Raw genomic sequence first — 27,426 nt, 5'->3', positions numbered from 1 at the left:
ACAAGGGAAAAACACACACCACTGGTACAGGGAAAGTACCTGCCGCTGCCACCTTCCCTTGCAGGATCAGGCACGCTGTGGCTTCTGACCCAAACTGAGTCAAATCTGGCCCACAGCCTTAAAAGGTTGTGAAACTCAAAAGGAGGGAAAGGAGGATGCGGGTAAAGTAGACAGGAGTGCGTTGGATACAAAGAGGAACTATTTTGAGACTTTGATGGGTTTTGGTTTAGGCCCTGAGTCTGTAATGTGGAACTTGCATTTTGGGTAATTTAGAGTCCACTATGCTGCATCTTTCTTTTAAAACTAGAAAAATAACTCAGGCAACTTTATAGTAACTTGGAAGCTCAAATCCTATTTTCAAAAGTGACTCAGAAGTCTGTATCTTATTTAAAGTCCATGAGACTTAGGCTCCTAAGCCACTTATGTGTTTTTGAGAATTATATTCCTTTTTCACTTGTACAAGAAAGCTGAGCTGGCAAGCAAACTGCCTCTGAACAGGGAGAAGGAAGAAGCAACAAGTACATTCTTCTGCTAAAGAGCCCTTCATCAAACATCTGATCCAGTCACTTACTTTTCACTGTATACCAACAGGTTCAGCACTGGCTCTAAGCACTCTATACACACAGCAGAGGCGATTTTCGAAGCCAGCTTTGGGACACAGTTACACAAACTAATATAATATGTTGTGTGGCTTGGATAAAATGGGATAATTAAATGCAAAAGGCTGAGAGAAGTATACAAATATGCAGGCCTAGGTGTTCTAACAAAGAGTACTTAACTCACCCTCTTCCAAGTGATATCAGAATGGGATTCTCCAATCCAATCAGAACACGGAAAGCTTCATTGAGATTTTGGTACGAAAAATTGTCTGCAGCCTCTCCAAGTACCACACAGTTTGGGTTTCCTTTATCAAGCCGATCAAATTCAGGAACCAGACCTAAGGAGGAAAAAGAAACACAAATCCCATGTGTTTTCGGAACCAACTCAAGTGTGTTATCCAACAGGTCTGGACGCCAGGTCCGGATAACTCTACAATGACCTTTCACTCCTGACTGACTCCCACTAGCAGCTGATTGTTGAGACTTTTCTTCCATTATCCACCATGGAGAAGAAAGAAAGCAAAATGAGCCACAAAATATTTGGGGAAAAGGTTAGCCAACATGCTTTATTCTCCCACCCCTACCTAATGCCCATCTACCTCCTACCTATTCAGTGCAATTTTACCCCAGTATATTTGTACTCAAGGCCCCTGAAAACACAGTTACAACTCTCAATGAGTTCAATGGGGGAGACAGACAAGGAAGATCAGGATTTTGGTGTAAAATATGCTGCATGAGTGAAATTTTGCCATCATTAAGAGCCCTGGGAAATCTCCATCATAGAGAAACTCCATAGGGAGGGGAACAAAGGCTCCAGGACTGTGTGGAGCCAGTAGCTACAAACTCCTGTGCTGGTGATATACAGGGTGACAATCCTTACTCCCTCCCTAGGGCTGAAGGACTGAGATGTGGATTCTGTGTCCCACATAGTACACACGTTCCTCCGGCTTGGTGCAAAGGCAGGAAGAATGAGCTTCACCCTAAGTACAAAGCTATTTCTAGACAGAACGTCCTTCAAGTTAATAAAAATGGTCTCTACCTATTTGGGCATACTCACTGAATCCAAATATTGTGTTGATTTAGTCTTCAGAGAAGATGGCAAATCGTACATATATTCAGTTCTATTTCAGAGCAGAGGCTGAGACCATCTGGTCAACAAATCTAAGACATATCTGTTTGAACTGCTGAGCTTTTAAATACTTCTACTTCCAAATAACGGGTGGGCTACTTCTAAATAACTCTTGCTCCTTGAACAAGAGCTTAGAACAAATCCTCGCATTGTGAAATTGAACTTCTGATGGACTGGATTCATGCATCCCAGTTTCCTTATCCCCTTGCTTGGAGAAAAGATGCCTGGGAGAAGGAAGGGAGGAATACTCATTAGGAAGAGCTATCTTCAAAGCCAGCATCTCAGGATTGGACTGGTCAAGCAGGGGATTGTTTCTTTAATTTGCCTAACACTGATTTATCATGACAGGCCTTGATCTTAAGGAACAAGGTTTCAATAGCTATGTTTTTCTATTGAATCCACCAACGTACAGATCTCAAAGTATTTTAATGGGGTAGCACAACTGCAAATGAGACCTGGATGTACTGATATTCCTCCAGCTACATTATGGAATGGACGTGAAGAGTTTTTTCTGCCGGGAAAACACCAGCTGGAAGTTTTCATCTTCCCACTCTTTTCAACTAAGGTACTATTTTACTTGACCAAAACTGTTTTTTGTGCCACAGTGTACTGTGCTGTCTACCTCTCCTAGAATCCAAGCTTCATGGAGCGCTGTCTCACCATCATGGACGAGGAGATGTGGCCTCAGGTTGCGCTCCTTCAGAATACGGCAGGCTGCTGGTGCTGGGGCAGTGACTTCAGAGACTAAAATGTCAAACCCCAAGTGCTGGAGCTTCTCCACAAATTTTTCTCGAGTTGCCTGAGTTTCGTTGGTGCAGAACCTCAGCTTGAGGCCAGAGGCTTTGAGCCTGTCATGAAAAATGAGCAGTCATTAAAGTAAAGCGGGCAGAGAAGAAGCTGGGAGTGAAAGATTTATCACTGCATAGCCCGTATATAATCAAGGCAGGAAGGAGAGGGAGTAACAACATTTTAAGCACAGGTGCATAAAATTTGGAATATTATTTATATGTAATGTAGTGCAACAAAATTGTGCAGCACTTTAGAAGCACATGGGAAGACAAGGATCTTAGCAGAAAAGCCTGGAAACAAACTGCGGCAATTATAATACAAATGAAGAGCTTCAGTGACTGTAAAGCAGACACAGGCCATCACCGTGGGGTACTTTTAGCCCCAGGTTACATTGACTTCACAGCCCTCAAGCTGTGAGCCATTAATGGTGGAAGGAAATCACAGAGCAGAAGCCTAGTAATGCACGATACCTAAAGACTGCTGTCCCAGTTCAGAAAGTTTTCAGAACTAAACAGGACTGGATGGGGAATGAGTTTGGTTCAGCTCATTTCAGTGGAGGCTTGCAGAGCCCCTTCCCTGGGGGAACACTAGCTAGAAGATGGCAGTGCAAGCAATGCTTGCCTTCCCTTGCAAGTAAATTAGTTTCAAATAAACAAGCCTTCCATGCATCAAAAGAGGTAAAGGTAGCCCTATATCATTTAGTCTTTAGCAAAGAGGAAAGCAGCCATGAACCAAGAGCATTACATAGCCATAATTACAAAGGTTAGCACGCTCTAATCTTGCTTTAGCATTTTAAGTTGGATTTTCACCTTTCCACTTACTGAACATCTGTTCCAATGATCAACACCTTTATAGCTATGGAATTACAATGCACTGGAGTTACCACGTTATATAATAAAGTAATATTGCTCTGGCAAGACAACTGCCTTATGTCACAAAAGTGGCACTCATATCAGCCAACATATGCATGAGTGCTGTAGCATTCACGGTAGAATCTCTACCCCAAGACACCTGTGCTATTATTCTAATATTATAAAAGCCTAAATCTGTCTGTCTGTCTGTCTGTCTGTCTATAACACTTTATTCACACTCTGATTGGCTGTCTCAGCAGCCCATCATTCTTGATGGGCAACTGGCTAGTTTAGAATAATAAAAGCCTAAAATAACAAGGATGGAAGGAACTTCAGGAGTTCATCATTTGTTGGGTTTCCGTGAGGGTACAACTCTGTAAAAAGCAGGTCACTTCAATTAACTCTTTAATCTTTCTAAATATGTGTGTGTAGAGCACAGAGACATTGCAGCCAGTTGATACAACGCTGAACTGGAAGGAAAGAAACAAGGATTATACTACAAGTTCATCACTGAGATCTGCTGTATGGAGACCTTTCACTTCTCCAAGTCTTTGTTCCCCCACCTACAGGCAAGATGACAGCACACTTTGTATAGCACTAAGTCAAAAGAAAGGGTTGTTATTATATAGGCACAATTATCATTATTCTTAGTTGCTATAAGCCTCTATCTAGACTCTATTGCAGTTCATTGCTGCATCCTGTGACATAAAAATGGAGAATAAGATTTTCCAAAAGTGATTAGTGACTTGGGTTTTCTCAAGTTGTCATTGTCAGTTTGAGATGTCTCAGAAAACCTATTCTCGGATACTCAATACTTCCTGAAATTAAAGTGTCTCAAGGTTGGTATCCCAAAATAGAGATTTACAAAACCATGAGCTACTTACAACAATGACCAAAGCTGATGAGTAAATACGGATTTATGCCTAAACTTTAGGCTACCTGAGATTAATTTAGGGCTAAGTTTATAAACTGCTATTCAATGGTTGTGAACTTCTCCAGAAAGAGAGGAGAGCCGAGGAAGAGTTTATCTATTAGAAAATTCTCCGTGGCCCTTCTAAAAATGACAAACTGTGTGTGTTATTCTCCAGTGAGGAAGTTTGGAGCAGCTTGAAATAAACATCAAAGCTAGTTAGAGAAAACGTATTTGAGGCCGAACTGTCCATCAGAAAGACTTCTTAGAAATCGGATCCTAATGTAGGGTGCCCTCTCATCACATTTTAACAGTCTGCCAATGTCTTTTTCAATAACACAGGTGATTCATTTCTTTCTTATTATTTGTCTTTCCTAATCATAGGTATGTGAATTATCAATTACATTTAGTGGTTAATTGCCCTTCATAAAGATAGCTTTTCTATTTTAAATTAGGCAGTTAATATATTGTAACTAATAGCATCCACTTGTACATTATAAATATATCTTCATTGATTGGTGCAGTGAATGTGAGATTCACTCACAAGTTAATGAAGCAATTGAGTGAAGAAGTGCAGGGTGTACCCAGGGAATAATTATTGTTAATGAATTATGATGTGACCTTCTCAGAACAATGAACAATTGGTGTGACAGTTAGATGACAGTATTTTGCACCTGTTATTCCAAAGATGGTTTTAGATGTAGTTAAAAGGCAAAACAACACATTCTAAATACACAAGTAACTTTAGGGAGTGTGTCATGTGTAAAACAATTTTGTTTTAAATGAAAATGATATCATCACATTCTTAGGGAAAAGCTCACGCATGGTTCATGAGTACCTGCACCGTGGTTGTAAGATGAATAAGAGTCTTCTATTTAGCTCCTTAAAGGTTAATAGAACGAACTGTGGAACAAAGTAAACCTATACAAACTGTATGCACAAAAGACAACCCTCTCACAGGTTTGAATGAATCCAATAACGTTTATTAGATGGCTTACAGAAAATGAATACTTTTTTTTCCTCTTAGCCTTCAAACAAACCATCGCTCCTTTTAGAACAGTAGTTTTCAACCTGTTTCAATTGTTGACCCTTAAAAAATTCTGAATGGAGATATGGTCCCCTTTGGAAATTTCGAATGGAGGAGAGGACCCCTTTGAATTGTAAATGTGGGCATCCACATACTTTTGATTGATCAGAGTCGTCTGTCATGGATCTCTTAGACATGGTCTGCAGACCCCCAGAGGTCTGCAGACCACTGTTTTAGACTATTAGAAGGAAAAACACAGCTACGCTTATTAAACAAATGACCATACTGTAGGCAATCAGACTATATCCAACAATACTTCTATCAACCTCATATGTTGGTGAGTAGTAACATTTGTTGTCTCATGATTAATTAGAGTAGAGACCAACCAAACACATCTTAATATTTATATCGCCAGAAGAAGACATGGGATTCTACAGACCATAGGATAAATTCTGCAAAGAACTGAGTAATTTGGTCAGAAAACAGGCCTTTTTCACGGATCATTTTAATGAAAAAAGAAACAAACAAAAAATCTCCAAAATTATTTTGGTGAGAAAATACAAAACTAAACATTTTGATTCAGAAATGCTGCCATAATATATCATGGTAGGTGTCCACTTTTGTGTCCCTCTTCTCTATTACAGGCTGGACTTCCTGGTCAGAGACTACATTAAAGTCAAGTCAGTGTTTCGGGTTTTGGCCCCAAGATAAAAACTAAAAAGTTGCCAGGTTTCTGCTGTTCAGTTTTTTAAACAAAAAAAAATCTAAATCTGTTACAAAAAGAGCTTTTTATGATTTTTTTAAAACTATTTTAATAAAAAAAACCATCTACCTTTGAAAAAGTTTTCTGAAGGAATTTGGTTTTTTTTTTTAATAGTCCTAAGCTCTCTTGTCCCAGTTTAACTTCTAATGCTAAGAAGCTCCACTACTGTCATGGTAGTTGTTAACAGCATGCGCACAGTGGGAGGGATTTTTTTTTGAATGTTCATTTTAGTGAGTATTCACTGACTGATGACTTTGTCTCTAGCTATTGCAGATATCAACTGTGACAATTAAAAAAGGCTGGACTTTACAGACATTCCACTCAAGGAGTCCCACTCAAGTCAACTGTGAAACTTCTTTTGGGTTTTCATGGAACAAGGAAATCAATCACCTGTGGAGTTGCTGAAGGTCTGTATTTGTTGAACCCAAGATGCCATGCAAAGTGAATGAATACTACATTTGAAGTCACTGCCCCTTGGCAGGCAAAGAGAAATGAGAAACGGTGTGGTACCACGTTAGTTCAGCAATCAGCGATCAAAAGTTCTAAGACCCTGCCCTAAGGCATGTTACAGTGATCTTTAGGGCCAGCAAGTTTGTGGGATCTCGGAGGCAAGAGAAAGTAGGATAAAAGTAACGATCAATTTGATGTACGATAACATTTCTACACATTCAACCATACTATTTACAGAACAACCCATTCAAGAATTTACCTTGGTATAAAGGTATTAAACCTTCCATTAATAAAATGGAACATACTACAGAACACTTTTGCAACATTTATAGCTGAATTATAATTATTGGTGCTACAGTGGCATGCAGAAAAGTCCAATCAAAGGCTGCAAGTATGTCACATACATCATAACTATGACAATGGTTTGATTTAAACTTAAAAGATGCCGGACCTCAAAACTGATGTGCGTTCAAGCTGTGCACACAAACAAGCAGCAGGTCTTTAATTATGTCGTACCACGAACAGCTTGGACATTTTTGACACTTTCTGTGGATATTTTGAGACTGCTTTTCTTACATGGGTTTTGAGTGTGGGGAGTTTCCTTGTCACATGACACGAATCATATTTTCCTATTTGACCAGTTCTGGTTTTGATCACCTGTGTGTGGAAACTGCAGAACTCGAATTCTGCCTCCAAGTGCCAAGTGAAGTTTTAACAGAGACAATCTGGGTGCTCTCCTTTCAGAACATGAATGGCTGCAAACTCAAACTCTTTCTAGCGCAAAACTAGACGCTCAGGTGCCTTCCAAAGCTCACTGGAAGGATCTGTACAAAGCCGATAGGACTACTCAAAATTATATAGAAATGTCACAGCTCTATGCTACATATTTAATCTTGCAAATAATTATTATATTTATGTGGAAGGAAGTATGTTGGAGAAGCAGGTTTTAATTTAATGTGCATTACTAAATAAAACATCGAATCACAAAAGAAATCTCTATGTCAAAAAACCTATAAAGCGGTAAATTAGTAAAGAACTAAAAAAACCAAACAGGTGGGGTCATCTGACATTTTCCTTAAACATTTGGAGTACAAATTATTTTTAAAGCTGCTTCAAACTGCACAAATTCATCAGTCACCCAATCAACCCATAAATCCTAAATCGGGGCACATGTTTGACTTTGCACATATTGTGCATGTGCATATCCAGGACATATGAAAATCAGTTTTTTAATTTCAGGGGAGAGCTGTCTCTTATGCTATACTAGTTCTTTGAACTGACCTTTACCTCATTCTGACAGAACAGGACAAGACTCTGAGTGACAATGTCCCACAATGCAATTACTGTGCGTCAGATGAGCCGGTCCCTTACAAATCACCTCGAACTTTACACATCTGCTGGCTGTCAGCATCTGCCAGGTTCACTCACCCGAAAATAATGAAAAAACTCTCATTATTGTTCCATAACAGGTAAAGTGTTAGGACAATTATTAGACATCCTGACTGACCTTGTGCAGACTTAACCACCTGCCCTTGCCAACCTTTTTGGGTTAGCCTTTGGGCATATAAAATACAAAAATGCACTTTTAGATAACATAGAGGTTATGACACCAGCAGGAAAAAAAACCCATAGCCAAGGGACTTGGACTCAAAGCTGCCATGCTTCTCTCAATTCACTTTCCTGCAAAAGGCAGGATAAAGAAAAGACAAGCTCATGAGCCAAGGATATGGCATGAGACTGAACTTCCCATCATCAATGAATGCCTCACAAGAGAAGCTATTTCATTCACCCACAGAGCCTGAAAGCCACACTTGGCATCATTCTTCATGGGTGGACAGGGTGGCAAAAGAATCCAAACAGAAAACTAACTGATGGAAAGTTAACCGTCTACACTCACTTATTCTCCCAAGAGAAAGTATGGCACACCTTGGAGAGATTCTGATTGCACCAGATTTCGACAGCTGGCCACGTAGAACACGGGCTGACAAGCACTTTTACTACTGAGAGTGTTTAATCCTTGTATAATAAGTTTATGACTGACAAAGAGTGGCCGTTACAGGTCAATAACCTAATGACTGCCCAAAGATGGGAAGAAAAATGAACATTAAAAGAGTTACTTGTGACCAAACACTGGAAGAAATGTGTGCAACCTAAACAACCATGCTGCACTTCAAGTGTATAATATGAGCTATTCCAGTCTGTATATGACTAAGACCTGGGCTATTTCCCTCTGTAGGGTCTAATGTTTCTTCTCCAGTCAAGTACCACTTCCTTCTTCCCTAATGGCTGCAAAATGGAAAATGCCCAAACAAGCTGTCACAATGTTAGTATATATTGTCCCATTTTCACAATACCACATCATATAACATCGGACATATATATGAAGCAACACAGTATTAGTCTCATTATGTAAAATGAAGCTAAAAAAGCAATTACTTTCCTGTTTCTAGCTTACAGAAGATGACAAGTATGTGAAGGTGTTGCCTTTTATCTGGAAAATGGAAACTGTGGAGAACTGCAGAAGAGAGTCACCTGTGGTACACATGACAAGTTTTTATCAGTCCTTAAAAGCCCAGGAAGCATAAAATATATTTTTAGGTGCCATATGCTGGCACTTTATCTGTCAGCTAGTTATTCAAATACATATTAGAAGCAGAATACTCCCTTCTCCCCATGAAAATAAGCGTGATGGTGGAATTCACATATCCCTGTCAAACTCCATAGAATTTGTAGGAAGCTTATAGTACTACAAGACATGTTTTCACATGTTTCCAGGGAACAGGTTCCAAGATATTCATCTCAGATGGTAAAGCACTATAAAGAGGTCTCAGACTGATCAAAAATCAACATGGATCATGTGAGTAACATGGATCATGTTAGTAAAAATCTTGGTTGGGTTCTAAGGACAGCATAGTGATACAAGAATAAAACAGGTTGGAGAAAGGCGGAACAGCTTATTTCATCTTTCTTGTATGTGACACAAACCCAAATGCATTTTGTGGTTTTTAGGCCAGCACAGAAACATAGAATTAAAATTAATAAGGACACTGCACCAAATAAATGCATGCAAGAGACTTGTTCAACCACACAAACAGTGAGAATATTTGGGTTGTACTGCAGAATATTAGGTGCCCAGTGTGGAGAAATGCATCAGGGCCACCAGGCAATTAAGCCATTGCTGAATACCAGATGATACAGCGCTCCTCACCAGTCTATGAACAGGCTAACATCACCTAGACTGGCGATGCCCCTGGAGGACCTCATTGGCTCATGCTTGATCCATCTTCAGTATGAGTGTGCTGTTTCCCATGTGTGGCTTCAGTGGAGTTCCTCAACATAGGAGTAGAAGGAAGCAGGGAAAACAGACAAATGACGCTCAAAATACAGAATGATCATTATTGCCTTGACCTGGAAACCCATTTTGGGGAGAAGGATAAAGACAGTTCATAGATAGGCAGTTTAGTTTCTTCAGGAGAAGGAACTAAACAGCCAGCAGCAAACTGATATCAATGAAAAGCAAAGCTGAGACTCCAAAGCTCATAGCTATGCTCCCCCTCTATAAAGAGAAAGGCACGTGGCAGCTGAAAGACTCTATAAGCAAATATATGCAGGCAATACAGAAATGATAGAGGAAAAGTTTGAAGAAGAGAAGCAAAAAGAAGAACAGAACAAAGTGAAGATGAGCCTGAAAAAGGCAAAAGTGATGGTTACAAGAGGATGTATACACATGTATACGTTCACTGCTTTTTTAACTACGTAGCAGAAAGCCAGAAAGGAAAGCTGTCGAAACTTGATCTGGAAAGACTACAGTGAAGCCAAGAGTTACAGATGTAGAGTGATTACCATGGTCTTTAACCTAACAAAGAATCTCCCAATTCAGTGTTAGGAGGAAGCAGCTAATTCCATGCTGCTGTACAGTTGTCACAGGACAGTGTCTAATGTAAAACAAATGTAAAAGGGTTGCCTGCACTCTAGTTTCAGACTGCAGGACTGTATACATGAAAGCCCAAGCTGTCAAATCAGCATGCCCAAGATGAGGCACCCTGAGGAAAATTGTCAAGGTTCACAAGCCAGCTAGGCACCTAACTTACACTAACTTTCAGTGTGAATCACACACCACTGATTGCTCTGTGGACCTTTGAAAATCTTCCCACCTACATTCATTTTTAAACGTTTAAATGAATAAATAATAAATACATAAAAAATGGCCTGCCTTTCAGAAATCTGATGCATTCACAACACCAAAGATCAAAGCACAAAAAAATATTTATGTGCAGAGAACCTGAAAAGACTGCTCATTTATCTTAGATGGGAAAGGTGTGTATAAAATAATAAATGGTGCAGAAAGGGTAGATCAGGAACTCATTCTCCAATACTTTTTCATACAACCCACAAACTTAATTGTGGAACTTGTTGGCTTCACTGACTTGGTGCCAAGGGCTTTATAGGATTCCTAAAATGGACTGAATATTTAGTTGAACATCAAGAACATCCAGAGTTATGATTACTGGCAATAACAAATCTATGTGCTAGCCAATCTAAACTATCAGAAATAAGGAAGAGACCATATGTGGGAAAGGTTATCCCACATGGGCCTCAACCTGGGTTTTCTACCATCCTGTTGAGGCATCTTGTACTGACCAGGGAGGATACTGGACTATATGGACTTAGTTCCTGCTCCAGTATTGCCATTTATTTGTATTTCTATATACATCTAAAAATCAGACTTATTTAAGTGCCTAAACACAAATCTTGATATGTTTTAGAAATTTGGCCTAAACATACCAGCATTTGATCTGCTCTTGAAGAGTCTCCAAATAGCGTTTCAGCAGCCCAGTAGCTTTATAACATCACTCCTTGCTATTTCACACTTAGTCACCTCAGTGGTGGCCTTAGGGTTGTTGGGGCCCTGGGCAAGAGAGTCATTTGGGGCCCCTTAGAAGCTTAATTTTGATGATCTATGTATCGTGGATCTTTTTAATATTCTTTGGGAGAATAAGATAAATAGTTGAATGTTAAAATGCAAATACAGCCACTTCCTTGCAAAAATTTTACCCCCAAAAAATTATGTTGCAAAATTTTGGGGGCCCCTAAAGTGTGGTGCCTCGGGCAGTCGCCTGGTTTGCCCTCCCCTAAGGCCGCTACTGGTCACCTTTAATGACAAACACTTCTCCTTTCTTGTGCCCTTCCTCCACGGTACCTGTTCCTCTCTGCTCACTCCCGTTTAGAAACAATACCTTCCTACTTGGTTTCTCTTTTTTTGTGATCCATCTTGGATTCCATCCAAACAATCAATTTCTATACATAGGAACAGGAGCCAAAGGGGATGGGAAATGAAACCAGGCAAGCAAGACAATCAAAGAGGAGACTAGATTCATACACCAAAGTGCAAGGATGAGTGAAGTCAAAATGGCGATATACAAGAACGTGCGAGGCCAGCCTTGCTATATGGAGCAGAAACCTGGGCCACTGGAGAATGTGATTTTTAATGAGAGCAGCTGTACCTAAGAGCAATGACAGGACATGGGTGAGTGAAATTAGGAGGAGATCAAAGCACAAAAATAGCCTCAGAGAGGGAGGAGACTTGACAGCAAGACTCGGGCACTTTGGGTATATTTGTAAGGACAGAGGAAGATCATCAGGCCAGGGCAAAATAAAGTAATTTTGGCTCCGAGTAACAGAATGGATATGCAAAAACGGCACAGCCAAGTCACAGCAGCATATTTATGGCTTCATCTAAAGCTGGGGGAAGTCGATGGAAGTCTCTCCTTGACTTCAATTCTCTCTGGATCCAGCCCCTCTAATCCAATTATGAATGAGGCCCCCACACCCTCTTCATACCCTTGAGGAAAGCTTGCCTTTCCCAAGTCACAGCTTGCCAGTGAGGGGATGAGCTATGTAACTAAAGCCCTGATTCAGCAAAGCACTTAAGCATCTGTTTAACTGTAACCACATGAACTGTCAAACCAATGGCCTGGAGCTACTTACATGCTTCTTAAATTTAAGAATGTACTTAAGTGGCCTGTTGAATCAGAGCAGACAGCGGCTCACTGCAGCGATCTTAAATCACAAGAGAATAAAAACAAACTAGTCCAAGACGCCTGTGGGACTAAGGCTTTGTCTACACTGGAAAGGCTTCACCAGAATGGCTATCCCAGAAAGTGCTGAGTCTAGATCAGTGGTTCTCAACATTTTTAGCCTTAAGTCACCCCTCGATAACTTTTTGGAAGTTGGTGGCACCCAGGACAAGAGCCAGTAGCTACAATCTAGTTAATGCCAGGTGAGGGCACTAGGGGCAGCACTTCAACCCACTGCAGCCTGCTTTTTTCACCATCTTCCCTCTCCCTGCCCCTAGTACCTGAGGGGGCAAGTGTGGCACCTCCTGTTATAGCTCCTCATCCAGTGACTCGCTTGCTGGTGAATGGAGCCACGTGCATTCATGGCCCCTCCCTCTGGTCCCAGGAGCATGGGAGGAGCAGGGGAGATGAGCCCGGCTGAAAATTGCAACCCCACATCCGCCCACCCACCTGCCTGCATGTGGCAGAGCATGCTGCGGGTAATGCAGGTGCTGCCAGGGGAGGGAGCAGCTGTGGGCACCACTTGTTCGCGGATGCAGGAGGCAGGCACTGTAGCACCCTTGCAAAGATCTTGTGAATCACTGGTCAAGACACAGTTTATGCAAACAAAACAGTGGTTTTGCCAGCATAGCATATGCTGCATCCCCGAGTGAAATAAATTATACCTGCAAAAGCAATTTTTTACCAGTGTAACAATCTGCACTAGGGCTTTTGCTGAAGTCACACCCCTGAATGAAATGTCTTATAGCAGCAAAAGGTTTCCGTGTAGACCAGGGTGAACTGTGCTTTCTGCCAAGCAAAAAGTTGGAAGAGTCAGTGCATGCATATTGTCACCTGGGTGTAACTGCAATAACACACACATATAATCTCTTCTCGTGCTTCAAAACACTGCAATGGTATCACAGCAGTCGGAAAAGGAATATTTTCATCCTATGTACAGTGTTTTAAAATGCTCTAAGTGAATTATAGAGCTTGTTTGGAGGGAAGAGCAGGATTGAGAGGGCTGCCGTTCTCTGATACACTGGCAACAACCCAAGACCAGAGCTGCTAAACAAATTGTCTGATCCAGTACTGTAAATCCGGTTACACTGGCATGAACAATTGCTATAGCAAAACCTGTTATTAATTATTCTTAGAATAATGTGAATGATTTATTTTTTCAGTGAAAAAACTTACAGAAATGAAATATGAAGCAAAATGTAAGCGAAATCTCCTTGGTCCATTATGTTAATACAAACAATTTATTTAATTACTCCAGTTTATTCTATCATGTAAGCTCAAAGCATAAAACTAGTAGCCCAGGTTTTACCACATATTCACCAGATTGCAAGGGACTGATTTAGGGTTCCTCAATTAGTCCTCTAATGGCTTGTTGATCTTTAGATTACAGCTCAGCAATATGCTGTGTATTATTCAAACACATGGCCATGTTTGTGAAAATATGTGAACATATTTATATACTCTGTCTCATTATCATTTTTATCAATAAACATATGAAACATATAGTGAGAAGAACAACAAATATAATTCCAGAATTACAGTTATGATGAAGACATTAAGCTAGAACATTATCCTAGAATTGTAGATAAAAATATTAAAGACTGCTCATACTCAGCCTTTCAAGTATGTAAGAAAAGTCCTTCTTGAATTTTTGACGCTTCCAATCCTGGCTGAAGCCCATAAATATGAAGGATAATGCAAAGGACAATAATATGTATATTAAATAATAAACATATAATTCTCCAAGCCTCCAAAAAGGACTGAAACTCTGTTCTGCTCCTGCCAAAGTCAAAAGCATAACTGTGTGAATAGGACTGGGCCCTAAAGTCAGTTTTCAATCAATTCTTATTATGCCCAGTTATTTAATTCTAATTGATTTTTTGCAGCACAGTAGTTATCTTTCAAGTGATTACTGCATGGAACATATACTGAGTCTTCTCAATGTAGTGCACATCAATTCATGAGGTTAGCAAAAGACATTAAATTAATAGTTCAGAGTGAAAATGACCATTCTTTTTTAAAGCATTTAAAAGGTATGGGGGGGGAGCAAAGGATGCCAAAATGTTCACTAATATGCATTTATTATAGCATAGAAGAACTGAGACACTGTTCATTTATTAACAAATATTATTCCAGCTTCATTGATGGTTACTTTTGGACAGTATTCCTCAGATAGACTTAGATGCATTTTCAAAATATGCCAAATCAAGAAGTGAAATATCCTGGTTAATTTTCTTGTATTAAAATTACAAGGAAGGAGGACTTTTCTTACATACTTGAAAGGCTGAGTATGAGCAGGACAGACATAAAATCTCATGAAAAAGTTGGGTTTTGCAGAATCAAGCAGCTTGGGGTTTTTATCCCCAAGGAACATCTGAACTTTTGGGGTTCAGCCATTATGACTAATTAGTACAAACAGCTTTGGTCATAAATTTATTTGCAGGGACTACTATATGGAGCTGATTTAATCAGAACAATTTTATGGGTAATATAATCAGATAATCATATTACAATGGCCTTCATTTCATACTGACAGATAGTTAACCGTTTGTCTTTGAAGCAGCTAATTATCATATACAAAAGCCAATCAAACCCAATATATCTTTTCTACTGTCAAACTGTTATTGTACACTTGTATACAAAGAGCATCTGTTGGTAAATAATTAACTACATTTCCAGAAAGAAACGTTGCCCCATGGATTTATTTATTCTCATCTGCTCTCCTTTCACTCCCACTTTAAAAGTACAGTAGCATTTTCCAGTAATGATTGCATGATTCTCCCTAACACTTAAGTGTAGTTTCACTCTGAAAAACACCTGACCAAAAATGGCATCACCTAACTGAGCAGATCCTGTTTTGCAAAAATGCAGAATCCCACCTGCAAAATGTAGTATCCTTCATCCTAATAGGCCCTGGAGAGCCAACATAGCTGAGGAGGACTAAACAGGACTCTCGCTCTCTTCTTGTGTTTCACTAACAAAGCAGATGCAAAGGTGTTCCTGAGGGCCAGGATGAGGCCTATACATATGGTACTACTAGTGATACTATGAGAGGTGAAAGGCAGACCTTCTTTCTTTGGGTAAAAAGAACCCAGTGTGATTCTCAGATCCCAGAATGAATTTGTCAATGAAAAATAAAAAAACATTTTTAGTTGTAAACTGAGCTATGCCTCACAGACCCCATCTGTAACATGGCAAACCCAATATTTATCTCAGTGGGACACTGTATGGATGAACTGATATTTGTACAATGCTCCATGCTAGCCATGTGGATAGCACATAACTCCATGATGCTAAATGTCAGCTGCAGAAGCTGGGAGCTGGGTTAGATCAGTTTCTTAACCCATGGGTAGCGAACCAAAAGTGGGCTGCAAGAATATATGAAAAGATTGTGTACAAACTTTAAATATGGATTCTCCTTTAAAGGAGAAAAATGTAGGAAACTACAGGTTTCCCTTGCAGCCTGGCACAGTTGCAGCCTGCAAGGGGCTGCTTGCGACTGGCAGGAGTAGGAGGAGGGTGATCAGGCAGTGGCGCCATGTGCACATGCATGTGCACATATACATGTGGCAGCCAGGCAGCATAGAGAGCAGCTCCCACAGCTGCCCGCAAGTAAGTTTATGGGGCTGGGGAAGGGGGTATAGACAACAAGTCAGAAGGGCAGGGGGGCACAGGTGAAGCATTAGGGCACATGCCACCCTAGTTTGTGCACCCACAGCAGGCACAGAGCTGCAGCCTGGCCAGACTGGCACGGACAGGAGCCGCTTCCAGTGGACAGGACCCAGTGCGGGAAGGCACAGCAAGGCAGCAAGACTCATTCCTGCCGTCACTGGGACCCCTGTGCCAGCAGCACCATAAGGAGTAACGGACAGGGGTGGGGAAAGGACGAAGGAGCTGTGCTGCTCTCACCTCATCCTACTGCCAGCTGCTCATATGCCAGGCTGTGGCTCTACCCCGCCACCACGGCCCAGCTGCTGCTCCCCTCAGGCCATGGCTCTACCCTGGAGGAGACGTGGGGTGGCAGACAACGTGGGTGGAAAGGGCCACGGGGGCAGGGCACAGCCGCAGCCCTGTGCCCAAGCGGCTGATGGCAGGACGAGGTAAGGGCAGCATGGTGTGTCCCCCCTCGTTACTCCTCGTGCTGCTAGTGCAGTGGTCCCAGTATTAGTGGCGGCAGCAATGAATTTTGCCACCTGGAGCATGGCACAGTGGGTTGGAAATGAGTGGCACCGGCAGGGCTGGAGGGGGTGGGCAGTAGGTGGGGAGTGAGGGGTACCAGTAGGGCCAGGGGCTTTTTTTCTACTTAAGCTATTTACTGGGTCAGGACTGGCCACTGATGTTTACAAATGGGTCCTAGTACAAAAAAGGTTGAGAACCACTGAACTAGATGATCCTTGAGGTCCCTTCCAACCCAGTGATTCTACAGTACCTTTCTACGAACTGCACTTAAACTACAAGGAAGAGATAAGCGTGTTTCCTTCATGCAATTTATACATACAGCCATGTTCTTAAGCCATATGCTATCTCTGGAAAGGAGAGTATTTAGAGTAATAATAATACATAGTACTAACTCACTTGATGAGAGAAAATGGCCCAGCAGACAGGGCAATGGACGCAGCAAGCTAAGATATCAATAACTGGTGTAAAATATCATAGATTTAGTGATTCCAGTGTAGCTATAATCACTTTACCAGGAGAGGATCTGAGCCCCTGAATTTCTTTTCTGATGCTGCCACCAACCTCCTCTTTGACCAAGGGCAAGTTAACTTGATCTTTCCATGCACCTCAGTTTTGCTATCTAAGGAAGACATGCTACTTGCCTTCCTTTGTAAAGCGTTTGGAAATCTATAGCTAAAAAAGGGCAAATTGAGAGCTAAGCTCTGTAGTCTTAATTCATGATTATTTGTAAAGTGCACTTGGGCAGAAGTCTCTTTATGGCGGGGAAAGGCCCTGGTGATTAGAAAGCATTTCAGAAGAAGCATACTCTTGAACTGACCATCTGCAGCAGATCGAGTTGAGAGAATTAAGCAAAAGGGTAGCTTACAAGCAGTCAATTTCTCCTTCTCGGTCCACACCCTTTCAGATGGCTCTTTGTAAACCTACAACTGATCTACATGACCTCACTCTCTGCCTCCCCTGCTGAATTGTTTTATGATTCCAATTCTGCTTGTTCCTCCCACAATCTTAGCCTTGTAAGGCTCTGCAGGTATTTTATTTTAACACGAGTGTCCAGCTGCTCCACAGCCTCAGTGTGCCTAAGATTTCCGTTGTTCTTTTAAAGAAGCCGGTTGAAAGTTGTCCTAACAGATGCACTATACTGGCCAAACAACAGGATGTTGTAAATGTCCAACCACTGCGTGCTTTTCATATGTATATGCTAATAGGCATGCTATCAGCATACAGCTGTAAATGCAAATAACAGATCTCAGACTGTGCATGTTTTATGGATGTTTAACCACCTTCTGTCTTGTAACAGGCCAGCTCTTCACTGTTCACAACATGAAAAGTGAATAGCTCACCTCATGTTGATGCTGTGTAAATCAATCAGGACAATAATGGCACAGAGCAGAGGAGCTGTTAAGGCTGGCCCTGATAGAGCTATTTAAATCAGTGATGCACTTTCAGGTTCCTTTAAAACATGACACTAGGGCCTCTGCAAGTTGGTTCTACTACTTGGGAAGGAGTCAATTCATATGTATTATTCAGCTCAGCTATAAGGATTTTTTAACTACAAACGTATGCCACTTAGCACGAATGACTAACAAAACAAACAGTCACAGTTTAACTCTATTTAAAACCGTGTATATAAAAGGATGTTCTGTAAGGCAAGTAATGGGACAAATTCTACCAGCAGCGTCTAATCTTGGATGTTACACTACCACCTCTCCTGTAGCATTCCAAGCACTTTCCCCATAAAAATCCATAGCAATAGTCCCTCAAGGACTTACTAGCATTTCTGGCACTTCTCTCTTTGAGGCTAATATCTCTGTTTGCAGTAGGGATTTTGTTGGACATACTAAAAACAATGATCCTAAGACAAATCAACCTTAAAAAGAAAAGTAAATTAATTATCAGCTGGGTCTTTTTGAACAGAAGAGGATATCTATGTTCCTGTACACCAGAGTAAAGAAGGTGTAAGCCAGCAAAGACACTGGAGTTATTCCAGACTTATACCAGGGTAGCTGAGAGTACAACTTCACCAACCCTGCAAAACAAACCTTTACTTTGCTTTTATTTGCAGCTTCTGATTCGGCAATGTCCTTTCAATGCCTACTAAATCTTTAGGTATTCCAGAAGCATGAACTCTGAGAGACAGGTGCATTAGATGCTCTATGATGCGGACTGATGTTGTAGTGAATTTGATGTTGATTGGTGGATGCTGAAATTCCTCAAACTTCTACAAGGATTCATTCTGATGCTCCTACATAAATCCATTCTTGATAAAGACACTGTGAAAATGACAGCTAATATATAAATATATAATGGCCCCAAATCTGTTCTCAAATACTTCTGTATAAATGAGAAGTAGTATCACTGTTTGGTCAACTACTGTTTGAAATACAGACTGGAGGACGACTGGCTAGGCCACAGTACTGCAGAGAAGGACCCAGGGGTTACCATAAGCTGAATATAAGGCAACAGTGGGCTCTTGTTGCAAAAAAAGGTCACAGTATGAGGGGCTGTATTAACAGGAGCGTCACTTGCAAATCAAAAGAAGTGATTCTTTCACTATTCAGCGCTGGTGAGACCTAATCTGAAGTACTATGTCCGGTTTCAGGCTTCCTACTTCAAGAAGGATATGGACAGATTGAAAAGTCTAGCACAGTGCAACACAAATGATTAGGGACCTGGAAAGCAAGACTTATGAGGAAAGGCTGAAAAAGCTATGATTATTTAGTCTGGTGAAGAGAAGACTGAGTTGGGATTTGATAACAGACTTCAAATACCTGAAAGGCAATTACAGAGAAGATGGAGATGGGCTTTTCTCTGTGGCAGTAGCAGACAAGATTAAGAGCAATGGAGTTGAGCAGCAGCAGAGAAAATGTAGGTTAGAGATTAGGAAGAATTTTCTGACAATGAGGGTGGTCTACCTCGAGAACTGAAATCTCCATCCTTGGAAATTTTCAAGACCAGGTTGGACAAACACTTGGCTGGATGGTTTAGTCAGGGGTGATCCTGCCTTGAGCAAAGGGGGAGGACTGGGTAACCTAGTGAGTCCCCTTCCAGCCCTACTTTCCCATGATCCTACAAATAACTGAAAACAGCACAAGAGAAATATTATAGCAATGGTTTTATGAAACGAAAAACAGCTCCTCTATCTCAAATTGATTGCAAAGAGAAAGTTTGCTAATGTATTTTGCCCCGGCTTAGCATGTTACATGGGACATTTAGTGCCCATGTAACATGCTAAAGGTGTGCTAAAGATGGTGCGACCCAGTAACTGAAGACCACAGGTCAACTGCATTGTTCAAGAATGCATCATTTTTTGATATGTAGATACCACTACAGATATTTATGAGCTATTTTGAAGGGAAAAAATTCCTATTCCCCAAGAGATTTATTTAGACGTATATCAGCCCAAACAAACATTGTATGAATCTGTATTATTTATAGAGCTCCTATTTACTTGCATTTGACTTTCTGATTGATAAAAAATGATTAATTTTAAAATGGCATCTTTTACTTTTAATCCACCTGCACAAAGCTCCTAACTGACCTATGCTCTGATCCGGACACAAATATTAATGACCAGTTGACAATGGGATAATGAGTCAATAAGGATTCTAAATGGTATGAGCTAAAACAATTACCAGTCTAATAAGTAGATAAATAAGGCCACTTGACTTTCCCAAGTGAGGTGATCATTATTAAGCATTTTTATTGCTATGAACAACGTTTTTCTCCGGCACTTTCTGGCACCTATTCCTGTGCAAAGTGCCACGGCTGCAGCTGTCATTTGTGTGTTCCTCCTTGGTATAAAATGGCCAAGAGTGCTAGGAAATCAACAAGGACCATCTGGCCAAAGAGGCACAAAAACCCAGATCAATATCATCCTTTTGTTATAGTGAGGAGTCATGAGTGTTTGGCTAGTATTAAGACCTCAATAGATGCTCAGTATTATTGTTAAAGTCTTCAGTGCTCTCATTTGGAGAGGGAACAGATGAGCTCGCCAGTAAACCCCATTACTGTACTGATCTTTTCATACAGTGGGGGCTTAGTAGACCTTGTGTATTAGTGGAGGGGGAGAAGAAAGGTGCAATTAGTTATCTCAGGGGAAAGGTACAATCTTAACACATCTAAGTGCAACAAAGTGTGCCTAACAGTCAGGCTGGCACTTGTCTCCAAAGAGGACAAAACCATGCCCCCAAACCCAGTGCCAAACAGCAACACTGCCTTAGTGCTTAGTGTAACCTTAAACAGCACAAGCCAGCACCCAGGCATCCCAGAGCTTGGAGATGTATTAAGCCTGCTTGAGGCATGACAACCTTGATAGCTCTGGGAGAAATCGCTCCACTGAAGCTCCCAGTGCAGAGCAGCACTATTCTGTAAATGAACTATGTAGCTCTCAAGACAGCATCTTGTTTTATATTTGTCCCAGTATGCCTTAAACCCATGGTGGGAGACCAAATGGTCCAGGTTGTGAAGAGTGAAATTTTACCTCCTTCCAACCACGTCCCAGCACACAAACAGGACCAGGGGGCAGTCCCCAGCCTGTGGACTTCCTACTCAGGAAGTGGTGGCCGCTAGATCCACGACATCCTGGCCCCCCTACATCACACCTCTTTCCCCAACTGATGTTGTTGCTGACAACCCAACTTCTGCAGTAAGCACAGGGAAGCAGGGTCCTTTGGTGTACTTAGGCCCTGCTGCAGTGGTGTTGGGGCAGTTCTGCAGTCCTTACACTGCTGGGTAAATGTCACCCACGGTGTCCCAGTTTCAAATCCTACCCAAATTAATTTGACTATAGTACTTCAACAAAGCATCCAGGGGTCTAGAGTTAGTTAGCATCTCAAAACTTGCTGTGACAGTTCAAAACAAGCTTCCCTCAGGTCAAACAAGCTTTAACTGCTGAAATGTAGAGATTTCTAATGAGGAACAAGGACTTAGGGATTCCCAGCATGTCAACTTAATATTTTGCCCAAGGCCAGAGTTTTACTGTGGTTTCAAACGCATAGTTCTGACATTACTGTAAGTTAAATTACAATTTACATTGCCTGTGTGTGGACGGTTTCAGTAAATGCAGTGACAAAATGATTAAACAACAGTCTGTAACCTGACTAAAAAATAAAGTTTAAAAACCTATGAGAAAGAAAAACAAAAGCCTTATGACATCAGAGGATTTGGGGGCAGATATTACTACATATTTTTCTAGTTTTACAAGAAGTGACCAGCTTTCAGACTGCCATTATAGGATTACTATTATTTGTGTTTAATGTGCAGTGCCTAGAGGCTAGAACTGAGGTCAGGCTCCATTGAGCTAAGCACGGTAGAAATGCAAAGTAAGAGACAGTTCCCTGAAGCACTTACAGTTAGGCAGGGGTGATTTTACTGATGGGAAAACAAGGGACAGAAAGATGAACTGATTTGCACCATGACAAACGGGCAGTCTGTGGCAGAGCCAGGAAATGAACCCAGTTCCCTTGAGTCTCAGTTTCATGTCATCAATCACAAGACCAACTTTTCTTTCCATATGAAAGGCATTTTTAGGCAATGATGAAAACAAATCAGTCTAAGGCTTTGAACTCCTTGTTAAACAACTCACTATGGCCTGCTTTTCCCCCCAGGGAACTATAGAAGAAAATTTCCCAATAGAAAGTCTTTTCCAGAACTCTGATCTAGCAAATTCAACAGTGACCAAGATCCCCTGCTTCAAAGGACGATGAAAAACCTTCTGACATCTCTTATGCAAGCTGTTTCACCAGCAATGTCAATCAGTGTGCACCACTGTCCCACATAAAGCACAACTTGTTTCCCAAATTGTTAATCTCTCCTTCACTTCCTTCCTACAAACTCACTACCTCTCCAGCACACCCCAAATACGAGATGCTAATGGTAATAATTTTGTGCTGAGGCCTAGGGAGACTGAAGAAGAGCAAACACAAGATACAGCAACAGCTTGCCAATTCATCTCATGCATGCCATGTGTTTTATGCTTATTGGAACAAACTATGCAAAGGTTTCTCTTTACCCAGGGCATTTCAACAATACATCATCTAATAGGCCTGGCTAAGACCAGCAACGAATGATGGATTTCCACTCCAGGGACAGTGGCAAAAGGTTGTTATCCTGAGGATGAGGATTAGCAACCTCTCCTTCATAGAATAGTTGACTGAGACATTAAATGCATTAATGAGGAAATACTACTATCAAGATACCAGAATGAGGCGAGATCATGATGTATAAGAACCCAGCATGTTTCAGTTTGACCATAGGATTAAAACCAGGGGTGAAGGCTTTCTTCCCTGCCATCTCTCTCAAACCAAAAGACCCTGCAAACCAGCTGGGGAAGGATGAGGAAGTCATACCAACACTATCACAGGAAGAATAACTAGGAATGAAATGCAAGAGCCTACAAGGTCACATGGAGAATCCAGAGGTGACCATGCTTAAAAACTATGTAAGGACAATTTTTTCCATGGCCTTTCTAATTTCATTAAATTAAACTATTACAACAGTTTCCTGAGTCCTGATATCTGCTGCTCTCTCTTAAGCCTACCTCCTGCCATTCTATGCAAATGGACATCTGAGCCCATAAGGAGCTCCAGAGAAGTCAAAAGGGCTTCCAGTTCCACTTGCATGGAATACACTGGAGCAGAATGGGGACTTAACACTTCTTATGCACAGTTCTGATCCCAATCCTGAAGACAAATATCACCGTAAAGTCTGTTAGAGGCCAGGATTCCATAAGATTGACCTATATATACAGCACAGAGAGGCCTTGCTTCACTTGATAGCTACATGTATTTATTAGAAAAATAACTACAACCCACCCCCCACCCCAGGAACTCTCTCTTCTGAGCTTCCCAGGGCATTATTGCTCATCTTTCATAGACCCATCCTGCAAATATTTATGCACATCCCTTGTCCCATTGCATTCGGTGTTCTTCCCCCAGTAATTTCTCCGCAATGGAGCTATTCACATGTATGAAGCAAACCAGGTACAGAAGTGTTTGCAAAGGCCTAGGAAGGTATATGCTTCAGAAAAGGAATTGACTTTTGTTTGTCAAGCATATTGTCAACACTTAATAAGAACATCTATCCATCCAAGTATAATAGTAGAAACCAATGAGCCATAACAGTGCTTACTGCTCTAAACAGCTTGGTTTCCTGTGGAAGCACGAAGACATACCCCATATATCAAAAAAGTTCTATCAGTTCTGATGAGATATAGTTTTTAATATATTTTTAGACCTTCCAGTCAAAATGAATCAAATACAAATTAATTTGCATTTAAAATACCCACATCAAGAGCCTGACCCAAAGCCCACTGCAGGCAAAGGATCAGGTCTTAAAATAAAATTAAGAGTCAGATTTTCAAGTGACTTTTACCCCATGCAATTACATCACTAATTCAGCACAAGAATTTGGCCATCAAGATCAAGCCAAATGTGACAAATTAGGTAATGGTTGAATTTTCTCTTCTTTCCAGAACTCACTCTTCAGAATCTATGACTTCTAGTGCATTGGATTAATGTTCATAGGCTCCTTAAAGATAAAGGGCTCCATTCACTTCAGCCAACAGAAATCAATTGGCACAATCTTCCCTTAGCCAGTAAAATAAATCCAGGTTAGGGCACAGCAGCACAGCTGCTCAAACTAAACCTACTCTGCTGGGGTATGGCTTAGGAAGAGCATGGTGCTAGCTGCAAGGGGTGCAGAGAGATGGCACCCAACTCAAGAGAGTACCCTTTACCCCCTCAGACCTGAAGCCTTTTCTAAATGCAGATGGACTTGCAAGCTGTCTCCCACCTAGAGCTCATGAGAATGAAATAGTTCTAGTTCTAGTGTTACAGCTTAAAACCTGAATTTCCTTGCAGGGAACGTAATGATACCATCATTATACTATCATACCAATACGATGACAACCCTCCAGCAGCCTCTTGTAAAATATCCCGTGAATCTCTAGCGATGGTTTTGTCCACATCACAGAATTATTATCATGCTCTGCACTCTTTGTCAGTGGCCTCAACCAAGAGGCAAGGACTCTAGAGGAATGGAGACTGACCTAACTGTGGTAGTCACAGACCTTAGACCTGGAAACAGGATTGCGTGAGGAAATTAGTACTGGAGAAGTGAACAACACTAGTTTTTAGGCCTGCCAACCTGGCATCTTCCATCAGTTACAAAATCAATTGCAAATAAAATCTCTGAATGTCATGTCTGAGCTTGTGTTAGGATACATGAGAACCCAGACACTAATTAAATCAGTATGTACGTATGAAAGAAATCTATAGTATGTTCATAAAAAAATTCTGTATTGATTTATATAGTTAATAGCAAAAGACACAAGTAGCAAGGCCTATTAAGGCTGTCAAGCCTTCCTATTACAACACTGTTTTCAATTACTTATAGCTTTGCCAATCTTTAACCAGTTAGGCTAAAATTTCTCATGCTTGGTTTTGGCCTCCAGTTAAACTGAAGACGGGGTGAATTTTCAGCAACACATGAATTAATATAAAGAACTACATTCATCAATTTAGAACAATACCTGATAACTGACAGAGGATTTTTTCAAATGACTAGCACTGAACACACTAGATTTCACATTGTTCTTTCATGTTACGCTCAATATAGCACTGTACATTGTTTTGTACTACTGTGTTACTTTCCATATCTGTGATGATTATAGTGACTAGGAGGCTAACCTGGGTCTAATCTGCTCTTGAATTATTTTTCCCCATGAGTCCTAAAACAGGACAGCTGCAAACTCAACAGACTCTCCTCGCTGAAATATATATAAATAAATACAATGACAAAGTAAACCAAAAGTTGCACACTTATTTTGCTATCTTAGTCAACTTTTAAGACTACATATCTGAAGGCTGGAAAGTCTTTTTCTTTTTTTATAAGTGGTAGGCATCACTATACCCATTGCACAGATGGAGAAACTGACACAAAGAGAAATGAAATGACTTGCCCAGGACACCAAGCAATCCAGTGCCAGAGTTGGGTAGAGAATGCAGATCTTTTGCATCCCAGTCCAGTGCTCTATCTGCTAGGCTATGCTACACATTATCTAACTTGTTGGTGGAATCAGATGCCAAATTTTAACCGGTGGCCTGCTTTTCAGAGCTAACACTGAAGTCCTTGCAAACAGCAGGTGTTCGGCAGCAATAAAAGTCAGGACACAAATGCCCTAGTCACCACAAACAGGTTTCTGCCCTTTGGCACCTCCTGCATGAAAAGCTGTTAGCACAACCACTCCTTTCAGGACAAACTGCTAAAAATGTTCAGTACACAGATCAGTCTTCCTCACAGGCACTCACTGTGATTGTCTGGGGGGGTAAAGAGAGAGTCAGGGCAGAATGCATGGGGCTGTGGAGCCAGGATAGGTGCCCGGGAGGAGCAATGTGGAATGATGTCCCCCATCTAAGACTTGTTGGTGGGGGAATATGCAATAGTTTGTGGCCCTCAAAATACTGTGTACACCTAATATGCAAGAGAGGCAAACACTTTTATGACATCTTTCATTGGACCAAGTATACAGTTAGGAGAATTGCTGGACAAGCTGTCACATATGTTTGACCCCCCTGTGATAAACATACAACACATGATAGGCACAAGATGAACTGGCAAGTTGTTGCTGTCTCCTGCACTTTGTTTTACTACACCTGAAAATAGGCCAGGCCTGAGGGTGGGCATGTGATAGAAAACCTGTCTGACCACTCTCCCACCTAGACCATTGGCCCAGGAACAGATGTCAGAGACAATCCTTGCCTCTCATAATTTCCCAGACCATCTCAGCAATGACAACACTCCAACCGGACCATCACAAGCAAAAGAGCATGAAGCATGTTAACTGGATACACAAAGCAGGTCCCAGGGCGTTTCCTGTGGCTCACAGTGTGTCCGAGGTGAGTGACCTGCCTATGGCCTAAGCCCATAAACTGTACAAGTGCACAGCATCCTTCAGCCTAAGTTGTCACTTAGCTGTAGTTACAACTGTGGTCCTTCATCCACTGAGCTGCACCCCATTAGCGGGGTCACACGCACACACAAACATACACAGAGATGAGTTAGTGGACACACACACTCATATACACACACACACAGGTGAGTTAGTGGACACACACACACACTCATATACACACACAGGTGAGTTAGTGGACACACATACACTCATACACACAGGTGAGTTAGTGGACACACACACTCATATACATACAGGTGAGTTAGTGGACACACACACTCATATACATACAGGTGAGTTAGTGGACAGACACACACATATACACACACATACACTCACATACACACACAGGTGAGTTAGTGGACACACCTGGTTATATACACACACACACACACACACACACACACGGTCACATATACACGCAGGTGAGTTAGTGGACACGCTCACACACTGTAACACACACAGACACACACGGGACAAGTCTGCCCCTCCTTCTCCTTGACCTCGGACGACCGCGGCCAGGCCCCAGCAGCGGGGGTCGCGGGGCCGCCCCGCCCGGGCACACGCGCGCGCGCACACACACACACTCCCGGCGCGGGTGCAGCGCGGAGGACGGCAGCGGCGGGGACACCGGGGGCGGTGCTTGCAGGGTCCGCTGCGGCCACTTACTTTCTCACGGCTTCCCTGGAGCCGGGGATGG

General features: G+C 41.6%; 1 protein-coding gene across 1 annotated transcript in view; it reads right to left on the bottom strand.

The window, feature by feature from the left end:
* LHPP (phospholysine phosphohistidine inorganic pyrophosphate phosphatase) overlaps positions 1–27,421 on the bottom strand; it is a gene marked incomplete at its 5' end in the record, with an annotated part of 167,094 nt that extends 139,673 nt beyond the window's left edge. Inside the window, 3 exons of the mRNA XM_006031603.2 lie at positions 784–937; positions 2,389–2,576; positions 27,396–27,421. Of these exons, the coding sequence (XP_006031665.1) occupies positions 784–937; positions 2,389–2,576; positions 27,396–27,421 (368 nt within the window). The remainder of the gene's footprint in view (positions 1–783; positions 938–2,388; positions 2,577–27,395) is intronic.
* Positions 27,422–27,426: the final 5 nt, after the last annotated feature.

This window comes from Alligator sinensis, unplaced genomic scaffold (assembly GCF_000455745.1).
Source record: "Alligator sinensis unplaced genomic scaffold, ASM45574v1 scaffold232_1, whole genome shotgun sequence".
Taxonomy (NCBI): Eukaryota; Metazoa; Chordata; order Crocodylia; family Alligatoridae; genus Alligator; species Alligator sinensis.
This window is presented reverse-complemented; position numbering and strand designations above follow the sequence as displayed.